Here is an 18,209-nt window from a genome sequence, read left to right as displayed (position 1 = left end):
GCTCCAGCGGCCCAGCTGGGGCCAGATTTAAAGGGCTTGGGGCTCCCCGCAGCTGCGGGAGCTCCGGGCCCTTTAAATCCCACCCAAGCTCTGCAGCAGCCAGAGCTCCAGGCCCTTTAATTTGCAGGGGGCTCCCAACCACCTCTGCAGCTGGGAGCCCCAGGGCCTTTAAATCAACCTGGGGCTCCCAGCCACAGCCAGTGCCCCAGGGCCTTTAAATCTTGAGAGCCCCCACCCTTTCTGGATGAGGCCACGCCCCCTCAGGACTCCAAGTCCTGTAAATTACTTTCACCCCTAGAAGTAGGTGGCTGCACTTACTTAACTTTGGGTCAAGCAAACTTTGCAGTGCGCACATGGCATGGAGAACACCAGATACAGAACGTGGATGATTGCATCCCCATCCTACCCACAGATCAGCCTCCCGAAGTTTTCTAATTAAGCATTGTGCCCTATAATTAAATAAAAAGAGCTAAACGAATCTCTTTTAGAACCTCCTTGTTTACGTGCATTCTCTCTCCACAGAGAACGTGAGCGGCCGCTGCGCAATCCGAGCTGACAAATATGGTGTGGACGCATTTCACTCCCGGCAGAAACAGCAGGTGTCCTCCACCCCAGCCCCCGCAACTCCCGCCTGCCGCCCAGCTCCCTGCTAAGCTCCGCTCCCCTGTGCCCAGCCTGCTGCTTTGCGCTCCGGGCCGCGTGCGGCGCCAGGGAAGGCCGCTCAGGGAGAGGGCGGCTCCCCCGGGGGCTTGTGCGGCCGGGCTGCAAACAGGCTCACGCACTAGGTCTGCGCAGGCAGGAGTGTGAGCATGTGCAGGAGCCAGCGGGACTGGGTTGGGTTTCCTGTTGCCCCTGGGCTGGGGGTGAGCGAGCTGTGGCTGCTGTGGGGCGGTTGCTCCGGGAAGTCAATAGGTGCAGCGGCACACGCGGGATTTGTGGGTCTGGGAGGGAGACGTTCGTGCTTCTGGGCAAGGTGGGTCGGTCCCAGCAGGGAGGCGGCTCCGCTCGCCTCCAGCAGCATGGCAGGCTCTGGGCCCTTTGGCGCCGTGCTGGCCATGCTGGAAGGCTGCTATGCCGAGGTGCTGGGGCTTGAACGGTTTGTGCAGAGGCTCCGGGAGGCGGCTGCCTGCGGGCCTGGCGAAGCTGAACTGCTGCAGCGCGGAGACTCCGAGCTCTACCAGACGTTTGTGTCCCAGTGCGTGGTGTGCGTCCCCCGGGGAGCCCGAGCCATCCCCCAGCCCCTCTCCTTCCAGCAGGTACTACCCGGGCCGGGGGTCGCCGGGCAGCGGGAGGCTGGCGTGCCCCACTCTGTGGTGGGCGGCTGTCGCCTACACCGCACGCCTCTTGCTGGAGCGAAATGAATGGTTCCTGACGTCTTGCCTTTTCCACTGAAAAACATTGGCATTAATCCGCATTTGAACAGCAGAGGCTGTACTTCTGGGCTAGTCAGATCTTCGGCTCCTTGTACTGTAGCAAACACCACATTAACCCGTCTGGAAGGAAGAGCCTCTCTGCTTTCCTTGCCTGGCTTTTCTTCTCTTCTCACTGAAACAGCGATTCTGAAATGCACAGCGTGGGGGTGATAGTGCTGCCTGGGCGGCAGTCAGCATGGCGGTGGGCATTTCTGGGGGCATTGCACTGCGAGAATCTGTAAAAGTGTTTGCACCCAATTAATGGTTGCTGCAAATACTGACTTCTGTTTCTCCCTCCAGCCCCAGATCGCTCAGCTGCCCCCACAAAAGGCGGGGGGGGGGGGATCATAGAGATTTTTGTTGTTTTTCTGTGGTCTTTAATTGGCTTGTGGATCTGCTGTGGACCCTGCTCGTTGCCCTCCACATGTAATGGTGCTGCTCCTGTTTCCTCCTCTGTTCTTCTTTTCTTCTCTACTCTTGGCTTATGTGTGAGTTAGATAATGCAATTTTTCTTTAAGACAACAGCCACTCAGATGATTACTTTTATTCTTGGAGCTAGGTAATCTCTGTGACCTGGGGGCAGGGACTGTCTCTTAGGTTCTCCTGTCACAAGCCCTGCAGTGGGATGGTTTTTCCTGTTTCCTTGGTGGTGGTGGATGAGAGCAAGTTTCCTGGTCCCTAGGCTGCGTTTAGATCAGAGTCAAATCAGGGTTAAATAAAAGATTACATATGTAAGGTTCCTTGCCTTTGTATTTTCCTTGTACACTAACATCTAAAAATTAAAAACAGTGGTTTGTGTAATCAGAGCTGAATAATATTTTCAAATTTTAGGAAAATATAAAGGGAAACAATTGTTCTATTACATAAACCACAAAATATTTTTCCCTCTTGTAGAAGAATAACACTGAATTTCTCTCTCAATGCTACTGTATAAAATTATTGAAATGGAACTCCAGCTATAAGCTTATTGACCAATTTGTAAAACCATGAGCTGATATTTCATTGTTGTTAATTTTACGGTAGCACTTGAAGGCCCCAACCAAGACTGGGACCCTGTTGTGTTAGGTGCTGTGCAGACAAGCAGTAAGAGACAGCCTCTAGAATGTACAATCTAAATAGGATAGATAGTGAGTGGGAGGAGAAAGAATTTTGCCAATTTTACATAAGGGGAACTGAGAGGTTATTGACTTGCCTGAATTCAGAGTTGTAGCTTTCAATATGTCAAAGCCTGGAGTAGGAGTTTTCAAATGTGACATAATGTGGCATAATCCTTAATCTTGTTTTTAAAAGTCTTAATCTAGAACCAGAGTGTGGGGCTTTGCATGCTCTTGCACACACCTTTTAATAAAAAGGTGTATCTGTTGTTTATAAGGAGGTCTGACATGTAAAATTAACTTTTTTTTCTCTCTCTCTCTCTCTCCAGTTATCTAGTGAGAGTGAAGTAGTCATAAGAGTCATTCAAAGACTTTGTGAAAAAAAGAAGAAGAATGTCCTTGCATTTGGGTATACATTATTGGATGAAAACAGTTCCTATTCACAGGTTATGTCTACTTCAAATATATGCAGCTATCTACCTAATACTGCAACAGAAACTCTTCGTATGAGTGTCCTATGGGAAACGTTATTGAGCAGGATAGGGGATGATGTTATGATGTATTTATTGGAACACTGTGCTATCTTTATGCTAGTGCCACCTAGTTGCTCTTATCAAATATGTGGGCAGCCTGTGTATGAGCTTACTTCAAGTAATGCAGCACCTTCCGCAGTGTTTGTTAAACAAAGGTATTCAAAAAGTAGACATAATATTTTGTTTGACTACATGCAAAAAAAATTTCAGTTATCAAAGACAAACAGGTGGAAATGGAAACCAAGATCAGAAATTAATATCTTGAACACTAAAAGTCAAAGGAATAATAGAACACAAAGCTCTGTGCCTGATAATGAGCATTCTGCCACAGCTAAGGGAGCTGCTGGGCAAAATTCTAAAACAAATGAACAGGTCAGAATGGCCACTGGACACCTGGAAAATCACAGAGGACCTAACCTATATCCAGTTGCTACAACCACACCTTCGAAAAGGAAGCTTGATAGGGATCAATTTGAAGTTACAGCTAAAAGGATGAAGATAAATCTAAAAGAAGAAGAGGATGCTTGGAACCTTGGTTCTAATGTAAATAAAAATAAGTTCACTCTGGACATCATTTATGATACACAGTCTTTTTCATGTGTAGAATCATTTTCTGTAAATAACTTTATTAAAATAAAGTCCATTTCTCAAGAAAATGAGGGTAGAGCAGAGACTCCTGATGCACCTTCTTTAGTGCAGGAAGCTCAAGATAGTAAGGGAAAGTCTGTGACAGATGATGAGAATTCGTTAAGGCTGCGTGTTCAGTGTAATAAACTTTATAAATCTAGCACTGAGACTAAAACTAATTCCAGCAGAGAGGGAGTTGAGCTAGATATCTGTAAATTTCAGGTTGGTTCTGTACAAATGAAAAAAGCAGAAGATACATTTTTAAAATACAGAGGGCTTAAGTGCCCCCCAACTAATATATCTAAGAAGCTATCCAATAAAATCTCACATTCCAGAGTGTACATTGGGAGGAAAAGTCTCTTATATTCTTCCAGGAGCTTCCGAGAATGTTTTCCTAAATCATTTTTATTGAATCGCTTAAAGGGCTGCCAGGCAGGGGGACAACGGCTTGTAGAAATGATATTCTTAAACAGCAAAATATTGGTGCAAAAATGCAGTGAAAACACACCAAGTTACAACTGGAGAAAGAAGAGATTGCCCAAACGCTACTGGCAGATGAGAGATGTATTTCAAAAATTGTTAAAGAATCATGCAAAGTGTCCCTATTTAGTACTTTTAAAAAAGAATTGTCCTGTCTGGATTTCTGAGACAAATTCAAGCAAAACTGACACAATGTGTCAGTCAGTTTCATGTGATGGAGTACAGATTGATAGGGAAGCAGAAGGTCAACTTGGGAAAGAGCCTCCTATATGTTTGACTAGCAGTGGCAGAGAAGGTAGTTACACTGCTGTTCCAAATCGTTCGTGTTCGCTTTCAAAAAGAACTTCAATTGATTTAAGTATCTTAAGCAGCTGTGATAAACTTGTGTTGGGGCGAACAGAAAATGAAAGACAAAATGCTAAAGACTTCTGTGATCCTGGCTTGAAGGAGCTTCTCAGACAGCACAGCAGCCACTGGCAGGTGTATGTTTTTGTGCGAGAATGTTTAGACCTGGTGGTACCAGCAGAACTGTGGGGTTCTAGCCATAACAAATGCCGTTTTTTAAAAAATGTGAAAACATTCATCTCCTTGGGAAAATTTGCCAGGTTTTCTTTGCAGGAATTGATGTGGAAGATGAGAGTGAATGACTGTACGTGGCTTCGTGTGATCAAAGGTACTAATTGTAATATTAAAATAAGGCACTATTCAGTAGAGGCAGCTGACCAATGTTCAGATTTAACCCAAGTGAGGACTTGAACTGAATGTTCAGTGTTGAAAGGCTAATGTGGTTGCTTATTATTAGGGCTCCGTGTCTGTCACGGAGGTCACGAAAAGTCACAGAATCTGTGACTTCCGTGACCTCCGTGACTTCTGTAGAGGCCAGTTTGGCTGACCCTGGGGCCAGCTGCTTAGGTGGCCCCCCAGGACAGCCACACCAACCACTGCTCCGGCAGCCCCCAGCAGCGGTCCCGGAGCAGCCGCAGTCTGCTGGCCCTGGGCCGCGGTCCTTGGGCGAGTGGCCCGCCGGAGCAGCTGTGGTCTGCTGGCCCCAGGCATGCTCCCTCCCCCCCAGCAGTGGCCCCCAACACCTCTCCAACAAAACGCCTCCTCCCCCTTTCCCTCCCCCCCCCCTCCGATTTAATCACAGGTATTTTTAGTCTAAGTCATGGATAGGTCACGGGCTGTGAATTTTTGTTTATTGCCTGTGACGTGTCCATGACTTTTACCAAAAATACCTGTGACTAAAAATTATACCAACTGGCTCCAGATAGTGCTTTCTGTAGTTAATAGCTAGGCAGGTTCCTTTACAACTCTGTTTCTATATGCTTGAAACTTTCACTATTTAAATTCATATTTTCCATGTCTCTGCCTGAAGGTGGTTTCTTAAATTTCTTGACTGTGTTTTAATATATTGGATCTGAAATAATGCTTATTGGATGGCATGACTCTCGCAGTGAATACTTTGTTCAGTTTTGGTCACTTTAACTCAAAATATGTAGAAGGTGTCCAGAGAGGGGGGAAAAAAAATCACTGTTTAGTTTAGAAAGGGGACGTGATAGAGTTATAGAAAATAACATAAGATATAGAGAAGGGCAGCTGGGAATGCTTACTCATGAATTATGAGAGGACATCCAATTAAGCTAAAAGGTAACAAATTTAAAACTGGCAAAAGAAAATACCCTTCTACAAAATGCAGAGTTAAACTGGAATTTGCTGGCAAAAGATATAAATGACTCCCAAGAGTTCAGCAGGACTTTTAAAAAGTATTGAGCTTATTGATATTGGGACTATCAAAAAAACTTCAGAGAGAGACCTTTATCCTGCAGGATATAAGTCTTACACTAAGCTGTTCTGGGGGTGAGCATTGGTTTGGGGGAAACTTCCTTTGTGGGGTGAATGCTGTTCCGGGACTTTTTTTTTTTGTCCCTTTCTCTGAAGCATCAGGTACCAGCCAATATTAGAGAGAGGATATCAAACTAGATAGTCCAGTCTTGTATGGCAGCATGCAATTTAGAAACACATACACCTCTACCCCGATATAACGTGACCCGATATAACACAAATTCGGTTATAACGCGGTAAAGCAATGCTCAGGGTGGGGGAGGGGAGGCTGCGTGCTCCAGCGGATCAAAGCAAGTTCAATATAACGCGGTTTCACCTATAATGCAGTAAGATTTTTTTTGGCTCTCGAGGTCAGTGTTATATCGGGGTAGAGGTGTATATGTGACGCAAACTGACACAGGCCTCTCTTGCTGCCAGGTCGTGCTTTTTTCAGGACAGATAACTAGCAAATGACTGAACTTTTAAATTTCAAAGATGGTATACAGATCCTCATTAAGGATCACCCCCTGTTAAGTCTGGGGAGAAATGGTTTGCTCTAAAATTTATTATGAACTGAAAAATCACTTAATGTGTCTACACTAGGGGGCAACGCTGGCATAGACTTCCTAGTATAGACATTGCCCAACTAGGAACTAAAGGCTAATATTATTAAGTATGGGAAATTCCTTTTCCTTTCCTTTTTATTTAAGAAAGGAAATATAAATGGAAGACCTGTGTTAACACCACTCTGAAGTTTACATGTTTGAGAAAGGAAATGAAAAAGTTAAGGGTCCTACAGAAATGTTAATGAAGCCCCAATACACATCATGGATATATTGTAAAATTGAAATAGTAAAATTATTAGGGAGGAGTGCTAGTTCCTTCAAAGGTTAGAGCTCCAGCTACCCATCTGTTGTAAGATTGACTTTTTTTTCCACCCTCCCCACTTCTCTAAATACCCCCAAACTAATTTTTTGCTTGAAATTTCATAGAATCTCATTCATGGACATATTTTGATACGTTTAGTGAAAATCAAGAAGGCAGTCTTACAGATATGAGATGAAACTAGTCCATTGCTGTTTCAACACTTAATATTTTTTGACATTCATTATCTAACAAATGCACATTTAAAAAAACAACAACCTTGAACTTCATTTATAGGGTAGATTAAGACAGGAAAAACAGAAAAATCAGTCTTTTTCTTGCCTATTTATCTGATTAAGCACTTTCATAACTTTGAGTGTATTGAAGTTAATGGGTATATTGAGCATTGAAGTTAATGAGATTACGTACTTGTTCAAAGTTATTCATGTGCTTATGTATTTTCCTGAATCAGGACCTTATGTCTCACATTACTGTAGTACTTGATCTTAAAGAAACTATTCATTTCCATGTGAATGCGGAAGTACTAATGGGACTGATGTGTTTAATTGATGCACATTTATTTAAAATCTCACATTATAAATGCGGTATTATCAACCCCAAGCATTCAAAAATCAAGAGTCAGGCTACACAAAAATCACAATATTGGATTAAAAATTACAGGAATTAAAAAAAAAAAACAGACTGGGTTTTTGTTATTTGCCTTCTGATTTCTGTGGTTTTAGGGTGCACTTGCTTCATGTTTTCAAGCTTTTCTCCATGACCATGAGAGCTAGAACTTTACTTCAATGAAAGCTGAGATTCTCATGAAATAATATGAATCAGAAGCAGGGGCTTTAAGCAAATCTCCAAAAATCTCAGGCAATGTTTTAAATGCAGTTAAGTGTCTTATATCATGTGACAAACATATCAGAAGCTTTTTGTGTTGAATAATTTAAGAATTCAGAAATTATACTAGGTAAAGTGAGACATTAATAAAAGACTTTAAGAGGCATGTGTAATTCTCATACGTAGCTTTGGACCAGATTGTACTCCTTGCATGCAGAGGGGATCTTCTACGCATGGGTCTGTTTCTCTTATGGGGAATGGGTTGGCATTCACCAGAGCAACATGGTCCTCACCGCAACACAAAGGTGGGTGCTTTGTGAATGCTGGGACCTATGCAGAAGGCAGGCAAAGAGGGCAGTGAGTGAAGGTGCCCAAATTCTGTTATGTTACTATGGATCCCCCTGCTGTAGGTGTCATTCCTCTTTAAGGAGAAGAGCCTCTGGGGCAGTCACTAGGTCTGGGAGTTGTCATAAGCTTGGAAGCCACTGGAAACTGGGAGCTGGCATAAGACCATCTGCTAATCACTCCAGGATCTGTGTGATTCCCTAGGATTCCACAGTCTGTTCTGTGTGCATGCAATGGCATGGTCCAGTGGTTAGGATACTAGCTTATGAGACCGGAGTTAAAGTCCCTGTTCTGCCACAGATTTCCTGTGTGACTTTGAGCAAGTTACTTAGTTTTTCTGTGTCTCTGTTCCCCATCTGGAAAATGGGGATAATAGCACTTTCCCTCCCTCACAGGTGAGGGTTAATGTATTAAAGATTAAAAGTTCATCCACACTGCATGCTTCTTTCAGCAGCATGTAATGTACATACATGTGTAGACCCCTAGCATGGGTATAAATAGCAGTGTAGACTGTGAGGCACAGCTTAGGTGAGTAAAGAGATGCTTGAACAGTGTGTGTATGTACTTGAATATATACCCGACATGGCTCTCTACTTGCCCAAGTCATGCCTCCCTGTCTATGCCGCTGTTTTTAGCAGCAGTGTCCTTCTGCCTCCTGCTGGAGCCTTTCACGCTGCAGCGTGAAGTGATAGTGGTGTGCTTTTCACATATGTACAGTAAATGCTGCTGCCAGTGGTATATAGTGTAGATGTAGCCCGAGATTTCAGCCCCTTTAACACCCCATACTATGGAAGAACCTAGGGGGGCGGGGGGAATTGGGCCTTTTGACATTGATTATAGAAAATTTAATCAGTTCTTTTGTAGGATCTATTACTTATTCTTAGGTCACATGGTATTTCTTGTTAATTATAATTCAATATTAAAAGCCAAGTAGCTTTTTCTATTTGTCATCAGGTATGAAATGAGAAGAAAAAACCTCCAACTATAAAGCTTATTTTCAGTCCCTTTCAACTTGGTGAAAACCAAACTTGTTGATAGGGGGGAGGGATAGCTCAGTGGTTTGAGCATTGGCCTGCTAAACCCAGGGTTGTGAGTTCAATCCTTGAGGGGGCCACTTAGGAATCTGGGGCAAAAATTGGTCCTGCTAGTGAAGGCAGGGGGCTGGACTCGATGACCTTTCAAGGTCCCTTCCAGTTCTAGGAGATTGGTATATCTCCAATTATTACCTTTTGTCATGCTGCGTCCAACCATAAGACAAGTATTTTGGTTAGTAATTCTGGGTGCATCAGAAAATGCATTTCCAAAATATCTGGATACAAATTTTTAGTGTCCCAAATTCTTAAATTTCAGCTAATATCTTTTTGACTCACTGTATTTCAGAGAATATGCTCCCTAGAAACTCCAGTAGGATCTTGGTTTTTGGCCCTGATCCAGCAAAACTCTTAAGTATATGCTTAATATTTAAGCATACTTTGCAGTTTGGTGGATCGGAACCTCTTTTCTCCATGAGTACCAGCATCTTTTTTCCTGTCCTCCATCCCTTCTCTAAAGACTGATTCCATAATGTTGAGAGATTTACATCTGTTGTCCCATATGTAGAAAATGAACCATCTGTTACAAAGATAACTTCCAAATGTGTTACTTTCATATGTATATTTTATTGCCTGGATGCTAGAACTTCTTTTTCAGAGTTTATCAAATGTTTAATGTGTTTTTCGGTGATGTTACCTGACATCCATTGAAACGCACTATATTTTATTTATTTAAATTATGGCAGATTTCCACCAAGATTGAGGCCCTTTTGTGTGCTAGGTGCTATATAGAGTCCCTGCCCTAAAGACCTTTCAGGCGAGATATATAAAGGGTTGGGGACAAGGAAATACTTGTATCTCCATTTTACAGATGACGTAAATGAGTTTCAACTGTAACTCTCTTATGAAATGTCTTGTTTGGAAATATGTTTAACAGGAATCAAAATTACCACCCATGTGAGATATGGCTGAGTTAACATTTCTATAGGAATCTTATCCTTTTCACTTCTTGACTTATTTTTGTTGTCCTGTTAGCATGTTGTTGTTTAATATTGATTTTGCATTTAATTTGAAAATATTTCTGGCAGAGCACCATAAATCCTGCATTGTAGGGCAATATTTTTATTGCTTCCATTGCATGAGTACCAAAAAAGATACCATCCAGTTTGAATATGACCGTGATCTGAGGTGATCTCACTTTATTGGGCCATCAGAATATTTTACTACAATGTTTGACAAAACAAAAAGATAACCAACTGAAATCCAGACTGCAGCCATTACGTTTTTTTTTAAAATTTATTTATGATGTCCATCTTGAACAAAATCCACCCCTGCAATCAATCAGTGGTTTGAGCATTGGCCTGCTAAACCCAGGGTTGTGAGTTCAGTCCTTGAGGGGGCCACTTAGGGATCTGGGGCAAAAATTGGTCCTGCTAGTGAAGGCAGGGGGGCTGGACTCGATGACCTTTCAAGGTCCCTTCCAGTTCTAGGAGATTGGTATATCTCCAATTATTATTATTATTATTTTATTATTATAATCTGTGTAGAAGTTTATTAGGAAGCACAAGTATTGCGCTTTTCCTCAGTTAGCCCCACTGGCTCCCCCATTAATTTCAGAATCTGGTTCAAAATTTTCATCATTTGCTTATAAAACAGTCCATGAACCAATAGCTTGAATCTCTCTTCTTTGTAATAATTTAGGGCCAGTTTCATCTTTTCCCTCACAATATCTTGCCATTGTGCAGGCAAGAATTTTCTCTGCATGCCGAGGGGTAGAGAGTGGGGAAAGTTAGTTCGATATAATTATTTCTCCTCTGGGCCACTAAATTTATCGCTGATCTGAATGGTTCATTTCAACATTTAATATTGGTTTCCCATGTAGCATTTTGCATCTACAAACTATTCTTTTTATCTTTATACTTAACATGTGCCATGCTTAAAGTCTGCCTAATAAAAAAAAATGGGGGTTTAGGCTACTTGGGGGACCAGTTATTATAAAATCGTTTGGCAGTTGCTCTATCTCCCTTTTCTAACCTCAGCCTAAAAAATATCGTGTGTGTGTTGGCTTTTAGAAATGTGAATGACAGATTCTGAATATAATTGAATTCTGCTTATTGTAGGTGATCATTTTGTTCCTGCTTGGGAACACCATTACCGTGAAGAAATTTTGGCCAAGTTCCTATACTGGCTGATGGATACTTATATTGTACAGCTGCTCAGATCGTTTTTCTACATCACCGAGACCATGTTCCAGAAGAACATGCTTTTCTTCTACCGAAAACTAATTTGGAGCAAGCTACAGAACATTGGAATGAGGTATTTCTCATAAAAGTCTACCATTTACGAAATATGGAAACCTTACATTTTGCAGTAGTTAAGGTTAAAACTTTGCCCCTCCATCCCATTTTCATTCACTCAATTTCTTAAAACTCATTTTGAGATTAAAGTGTTCATGCTTTGTCAGCTCAAAAGTGACTGTTGTGTGGGGAAACTGATTGATTAAAATCCCTTCAACCATTTTTGAGTTCTCCAAGTGGGATGTGGGGATAAGAGACGTATTTAATCTGTTTATATTAAAACAAATGTGTCTTTCTCATGGGTAACTCAAACAAATGAACTTCAGAACTAAAAAAATAAAAAGTTACACATGGGTAGTGGCAAAGTCTCATAGTAAGATTTGGGAAGACAAAATTAAAAGCTACTAAATTCACTTTAATGAATGTTCAGTTTAAAAAAATAATAATTCTATAGTACTGGATTGTGGCATTACATAGTATCACAGCTAGGTTTTTCACCTTTAATAATGTCATGCAATAGGAAATGCTATAGCAGGGGTAGGCAACCTATGGCACAGGTGCTGAAGGCGGCACGCGAGCTGACTTTCAGTGGCACTCACACTTCCCGGGTCCTGACCACTGGTCCGGGGGGCTCTGCATTTTAATTTAATTTTAAATGAAGCTTCTTAAACACTTTAAAAGCCTTATTTACTTTATATACAACAATAGTTTAGTTATATATTATAGACGTATAGAAAGACCTTCTAAAAATGTTAAAATGTATTGCTGGCACGCAAAACCTTAAATTAGTGACTAAATGAAGATTCGGCAAACCACTTCTGAAAGGTTGCCGATCCCTGTGCTATAGCTTTTGCTTTTAAACAATGTATATTGTTTTTATCTTTTAAAAAGTAGTTTCACACATTCAAGTTCTTTGATAATGCAATATTTAAATTTGCAATTTTGAACCCTAAGGTGAGGAAGTGCAAAAGTCTAAGATCTAATGACAGTGTTCATTCAAATACATTGTATACATATGGTAACTTCAGTTTAGTTCTTATAGACTATTAACTAAATAGATTAGTGTACTGTATGTACAATTTGGCCAAATTAACACTGATAAGGTCTTTGTGGCAACTACTGTATCTTCATATGTGTTGGTACAATACCTGACCCAATGATTATATGGAGTATATGTTAACATAATCCAGTCACTGTCCAACATTAAACAGTTTTAAACAAAGTTTGGGGTTTGGTATACAGAGAGCTCAGTCTGCTTAATACCATGGCAAACACACACCTTTTATTAAAGATACAAAAATGAAAAAACAATGTAGTATCTGAAATACAAAATATTAAGGCTTTCATTTTAACAATATCCCTTGTTCCCATTCTCTTTCCCTTTAGCTGAAGAGAGTTTTTAGAAGGAAACCCCCTTGTTTGATGGCCTATCCAAAGGTTGTAACTCTTTTTTTGGGGAAAAAAGAAGTTAGTTCAGATGGGCTGGAGCTGTCACTGTTGCTGTTGTTGTTAAAGTCTGATCCCGTTTCCTAAGAAGACAAAACAAGGCGAGACAAAAGAACAGCAAAGACAGAAAATGCAGTGTTTGTCTCTGATGTTGACTTTTACTTGCAGCCTTACTGTTAAAAAAACACAGGCAAAGCACATGGGCTTATCAGCTCCCCCTAAGACCTGTCAAACTTGTACCAGCATTGCTGTTTAGGACATTGTTTTAGTTGTTCTATTTCTAGTCACAGGCTTATTGCAGTGTTGCAAAATATGCAGTCTTGGCTGGCTAAGCCAGATTCTTATTAGAAAGAAGAAGAAAAAAAGGAGGATAGGAAAGCAGTTAAATAAGGTAGGGAAGGAAAAGGACATGGGGGCAGCAGGATGTTGGAAGGAAAAAGCGAGAGTCTCTCATGGTGCAGGTGGTGGTTGGGCTTCAGTTAGAGAAGTTAAAGGTGGTGATGCTGGGTCCCTCTCTCTGGCTTGGTCTAATAGAATATCTCTCAGGATCAAGATAATGAGGCCCAGGTTCCCAAGAGATGAGGTGGCAACCATGATGGTGAAGTTCTCTCCTTCCCCTCCAGCATTGCCAGTAGCCTCTGTCCATTCATCTGTATTTTCCTCCCAAAGTCTTTTTTCTTGTTTTTTAAACAGCCTCAAAAGGAAGTGATGGGCATAATAGTCCATCTGCGTATTATTTTCATAGAATCATAGAATATTAGGGTTGGAAGGGACCTCAGGAGGTCATCTAGTCCAACCCCCTGCTCAAAGCAGGACCAATCCCCAACTAAATCATAATTTTGTCCACCAGTTAGGCTTAGTTTTTGACACACCAATTTGGGTCCAGTTTCACACTTTTCTTGTTGACCAGGCATGATTGTAAGAGCCCTTGAGATATAGCAGTAGGCCTTTTTGTTTGGACTAATTCAGTCTTTCTTTTTTACACCTTTTTCCTATCAACACTTGTTGTTATAGATTATTGCAACATTCCATTAACTTTCACTTCTCACAACTTGAGTTCACAGTTAGGCCAAATTTATAGGCCCAATTATCACAATAGGTCCACAGTTGTTGCATCTTCTGGGCAAAACACATTATAAATATTATATAATAATAATGAACATTGTTTGGCATATCATCTCTTGGGTTCAAACTAGCAACCTTAATGTGCACAAACACATAGGCTTTTACACTTAATACATTACAAAAGATTAATGTATTTTATATTTAATTAATAGCATCTAAGGTAACTAAATAACATGAAATATTGAACTTAATAAATACTAACAATGTTTTCATCTTTGTGTTTAAAAAAGAAAATCTGTACAGAAAGTTGTTAAGACCAGGAAGTTTTATTTACGGAAAAATAAATAAATAAATAAAACACTAGCAACACTGCAGTGTGATCCATGGAAGTGTACCCCTGTATACCGACCCATTTACTTGAATGGGACTCTGCACCTTGTGGCCCCATCCTAAAATCTGATCCATGCAGGTGGGTCCTTATGCCTATGTGTGACATTACCCAATCTGGACTCATGGACAACTGTCCCCCCTCAATTCTCCAAGCTGGAGTGCCTTTTACACTGCTTTGCTGTGAGAACAACCACTCCTGGTCTGATTACACACAGCCTCCAGCATGTAAATCACTCCCAGCTATATTGTAAGAGTGCTATAGCCTGCCGACATGAGCAAATTCCCATTCCCAGACTTCCCTCCAGAAATGTGCATCTTGTACTGCCCAGCACCCTCCTGGACAATATAAGCTCATATAAAGTCAGTCATTTTATTAATAAAAAATGATGTGCACAAATCCTGTTATTCCAAATGAAGTTTCCCAAACACTTCAATCAAACATACTGGTTTAGATAAAATAATAAAACAAATCTGTTAACTACAGAAGGAGAGATTTCAAGTGATTACAAGTCATGAGGCATAAAAGTCAGAACTGGTTACCAAGAACTAAAAGATAAAACGCAACTAACACCTAAGGGTATGTCTATACTACCCGCTGGATCAGCGGGTAGTAATCAATCTATTGAGTAATCAATCTCGTCGACGCGATAAATCGAGCCGCATATCGACGCCCGGAGGAGTAAGCAGCGTTGACGGGAGAGCCGCGGCAGTCGACTTGCCGCTGTGAGGACGGCCAGGTAAGTCGAACAGAGGCTATGGCTACATTAGCACTTCAAAGCGCTGCCGTGGCAGTGCTCCCGCGACAGCGCTTTGAAGCGCTAAGTGTAGTCAAAGCGCCAGCGCTGGGAGAGAGCTCTCCCAGCGCTGTCCGTACTCCACCTCCCTGTGGGGAATAACGTACAGCGCTGGGAGCCGCGCTCCCAGCGCTGGGGCTTTGACTACACTGGAGAGGGTGTTTTTTCACACCCTGCTGCAGCGCTGCAAATTTGCAAGTGTAGCCATGGCCTCCGATACTTCGAAGCTGCGTATCTTAGATCGATTCCCCCCTCCCCCCCAGCGTAGACCAGCCCTGACTTAACAAGCTGAGTGAATTCAAAGCAAAGGTCTGTCTCACCACAAGTTCCAACAGCCTTACTGGTTGAATCCTTCAGTCAGGATCTCCCCCCTCCCCGCCAGTCCAATGTTATTTCCTTTCTTCTTCAAGTGTTGTTGACGCTGTTGGTTGAGAGCAAGGGAGAGATGATTTTGGGCATCAGCCCTCTCCACTTATAACTGTTTCTCTTGCACAAGAATCATCTCCAGCTGATGTTCAGGAGACAAAGTCTGTGTGGACAGGAACCTTAATTCTATTCTGAATAATGCTTTTAGCATAATCTGTTTTCTTGGATTATCCTTTGGTAAGATAGTTTCCACACAGATAACTGAATATATGTGATTATTTCCTGAAACTGAATACTTCACTCGGAAGATAAAATATATGCAATTTATTGCATTTAAGTCCCTTTAAACTTAATGTCCATTTTTATTTTAGAAACCATTTTGCCAAAGTGCATCTTCGTGCATTATCTGCAGAGGAAATTGAAAAAGTACAGCAGAAGAAATGTGTTCCTATGGCATCAAAACTTCGGTTCATCCCTAAACCAAACGGGTTACGACCTATAGTAAAAGTGAACACTGTTTTTGGAGCAAAAACACTGAACAGGAAAAGCAGAGACAAGAAGGTCACTGTATTCTGAATTTGCCTATGTTCTTTTTGGTCACATTGTAACTAATATCCAAGGGGGTTGTGGATAGTTGTTTATATTATTATGTATAAATAAAATAAAATTAAAAATAAGATTGCAAACTCAGGCACTCAAAAGTCAGGAAATGCCAAAACTAAGGTTGGCCACGCAACTCTATTTTGGGCCCCCCATGCATATGCATTATGACCGTCTTTTTAATTACAAGATCACATACAAATCCCCCCATGCACCCTCCCCTTTCCCTCACCCTGGATTCATTCAGTGTGTAGTTTTACTAGTGTTAACTAAATGAACAGTTATTCAACATTTATTTTAATACTCATTGCAGTAAATAGAGGATGGGACCATATAGTGGACAAACAGTCCAAACCCTGCAGTGAAAAACTCTGAATTAATTTCCTTATAGGTTTTTCTGTGATGCTCTCACCATAGAATCAGAGTGCGTCACAAATATTCACAGTACCTGGGTAAAATGAGAGGGTACTACTCCCAGTTTACAGATGGGGGAACTAAGGCACAGAAGAATATCAAGACCAAAATTGTTGAAGTAATTTGAGATTCCCAAATTGATGTGCGTAGGGCCTAATCTTCAGAATATTTAACATTTTTATCATACTTTATATGTTCCAAATACAGCTCCAATTGACTTCAGTTGCTGTTGTGAATACTCAGCATTTCTGCAAATCTGGCATTTTGTGTCTCAGATTGGGCACCCATGAAATGAGGGATACAATTAAAGGCCATTTATGAAAAATTTGATTTAGGTGACTTGCCCAGCAACATACAAGAATTTTGGGCAGAAGCAGGGTTAGAATTAGTTTCCCCAGAGTGTCATTCAACTTCCTATACCACAAGACCATCATTTCTTTTCCGGCAAATCTCCTGTCTTATTTACTGCACACTTTCCAACTTCAGAAACAAATGGGGCCAGAGCCCTACAGATACCAGCCCTATTCACTACGCAGCCCTGATCCATCCCCCAAGCAGGTCCATCCTATGCAGTGAAAGAGTCAGGGGGCCCATGAAAAAAATAGTATGTGATCATGTAATTAAATATTCATTACATATGTTCAAGCAGGTTAAATTAACATTGGCCAGGCAGTTCCTAGCTCTTGAGTGCTCAACTTTGCAACCTTAGCTTTCTTTTGACGCTTAGTTTTTATGCCACGTTTTCCCTAATTTCTTTTAAAAAAGGCACAAATGAAATAGGAATTTTATCATGTGGAACTATACTAACTCCTTTTGAAAGGTCAAGGTGATCTTTTCATTTGAATCATTCCCCCCAATTGCATACTCTAATTGCAATGTAAGAAAAGAAACAGATTTTTAAAGTTCTGTGAAGGTCTCTCTTAGTAGCTCTGAGTCCTTTGGGAAAGTTGATAGTCTTTTCAAACATCCCATCTGAGTCTTTAAGATTTTCAGGTATGTTCACCAAAGTGGATTAGATCTGTCATCCACCCTGTTTTCTGATGGTTCTCCAGTACAGAACTTGGCTTGTGCAGCAACAGACCAAATTGCAGGAGAACATTTTGAATTTTCAAAAACCTTTGGCTCTCTCAAGTTGATAAAAAATATTTTGAAAATTTTCAAGCAGCTTAATTTTTTTAACAGACCTATTTAAAAACTTTGAAGTAAGTGTGTGTGTGTGTGTGTGTGCATGCAGATCCCCCCCCGCCCCCCCCCAGGATTGAGGACAGTATGTAATGGAATGTTAAATTGCATTGTGCTGGTCAGCCACTAGGTGGTGCTATGTGTAAAATTGTTATTTAAGCTAACCTTAGCCATACCTAGCAGAGTATTAAAGGATCTTACAGTGAACACATCTGGTGTAAATCTCTCTGAGAAGTAAGCTCTGTAGTCAGTCTATATCTGATACTGAAGCGTGAACTGCTACTAGCAGACCTGCAACCTAGTCAACTAGTGCCAGAAGAGAACAGATACAGAAGGAACAAAGCAATAAAGGTTGCAGAATCTCATCAACATGCCACTCTTCAGTGATCCAGAGAACTTCAGCTGTGACAGACTTTCACAAGGGGTAGACTGGAAGCAGTATTTTGCAAGATTTCGCATTGCAAACAAGGTAACAGGCATCATCTTTAATTTATGCTATGGACAAGAAGCAGAGCATTTCTTTAAATCCTTTGACTTTACTGAATACTTTCAGAAAAGAGACTCTGAAATGGTTCTGGCTATGTTTGGTGCATACATTATAC

At 41.2% G+C, this 18,209-nt stretch overlaps 1 protein-coding gene across 1 annotated transcript in view; it reads left to right on the top strand.

Moving 5' to 3' along the window:
• The first annotated feature begins 712 nt into the window (after positions 1 to 712).
• Positions 713 to 18,209, top strand: part of TERT (telomerase reverse transcriptase) — a 121,010-nt gene continuing 103,513 nt past the window's right edge. Inside the window, exons 1-4 of the mRNA XM_045003381.1 lie at positions 713 to 1,256; positions 2,836 to 4,819; positions 11,174 to 11,369; positions 15,783 to 15,972. Coding sequence (XP_044859316.1) covers positions 810 to 1,256; positions 2,836 to 4,819; positions 11,174 to 11,369; positions 15,783 to 15,972 — 2,817 coding nt within the window. The 5' untranslated portion in view covers positions 713 to 809. The remainder of the gene's footprint in view (positions 1,257 to 2,835; positions 4,820 to 11,173; positions 11,370 to 15,782; positions 15,973 to 18,209) is intronic.

Source organism: Mauremys mutica, chromosome 2 (genome assembly GCF_020497125.1).
Source record: "Mauremys mutica isolate MM-2020 ecotype Southern chromosome 2, ASM2049712v1, whole genome shotgun sequence".
Taxonomy (NCBI): Eukaryota; Metazoa; Chordata; order Testudines; family Geoemydidae; genus Mauremys; species Mauremys mutica.
Note: the sequence above shows the minus strand (reverse complement) of the source record. Positions and strands in the feature narration are given on the sequence as shown.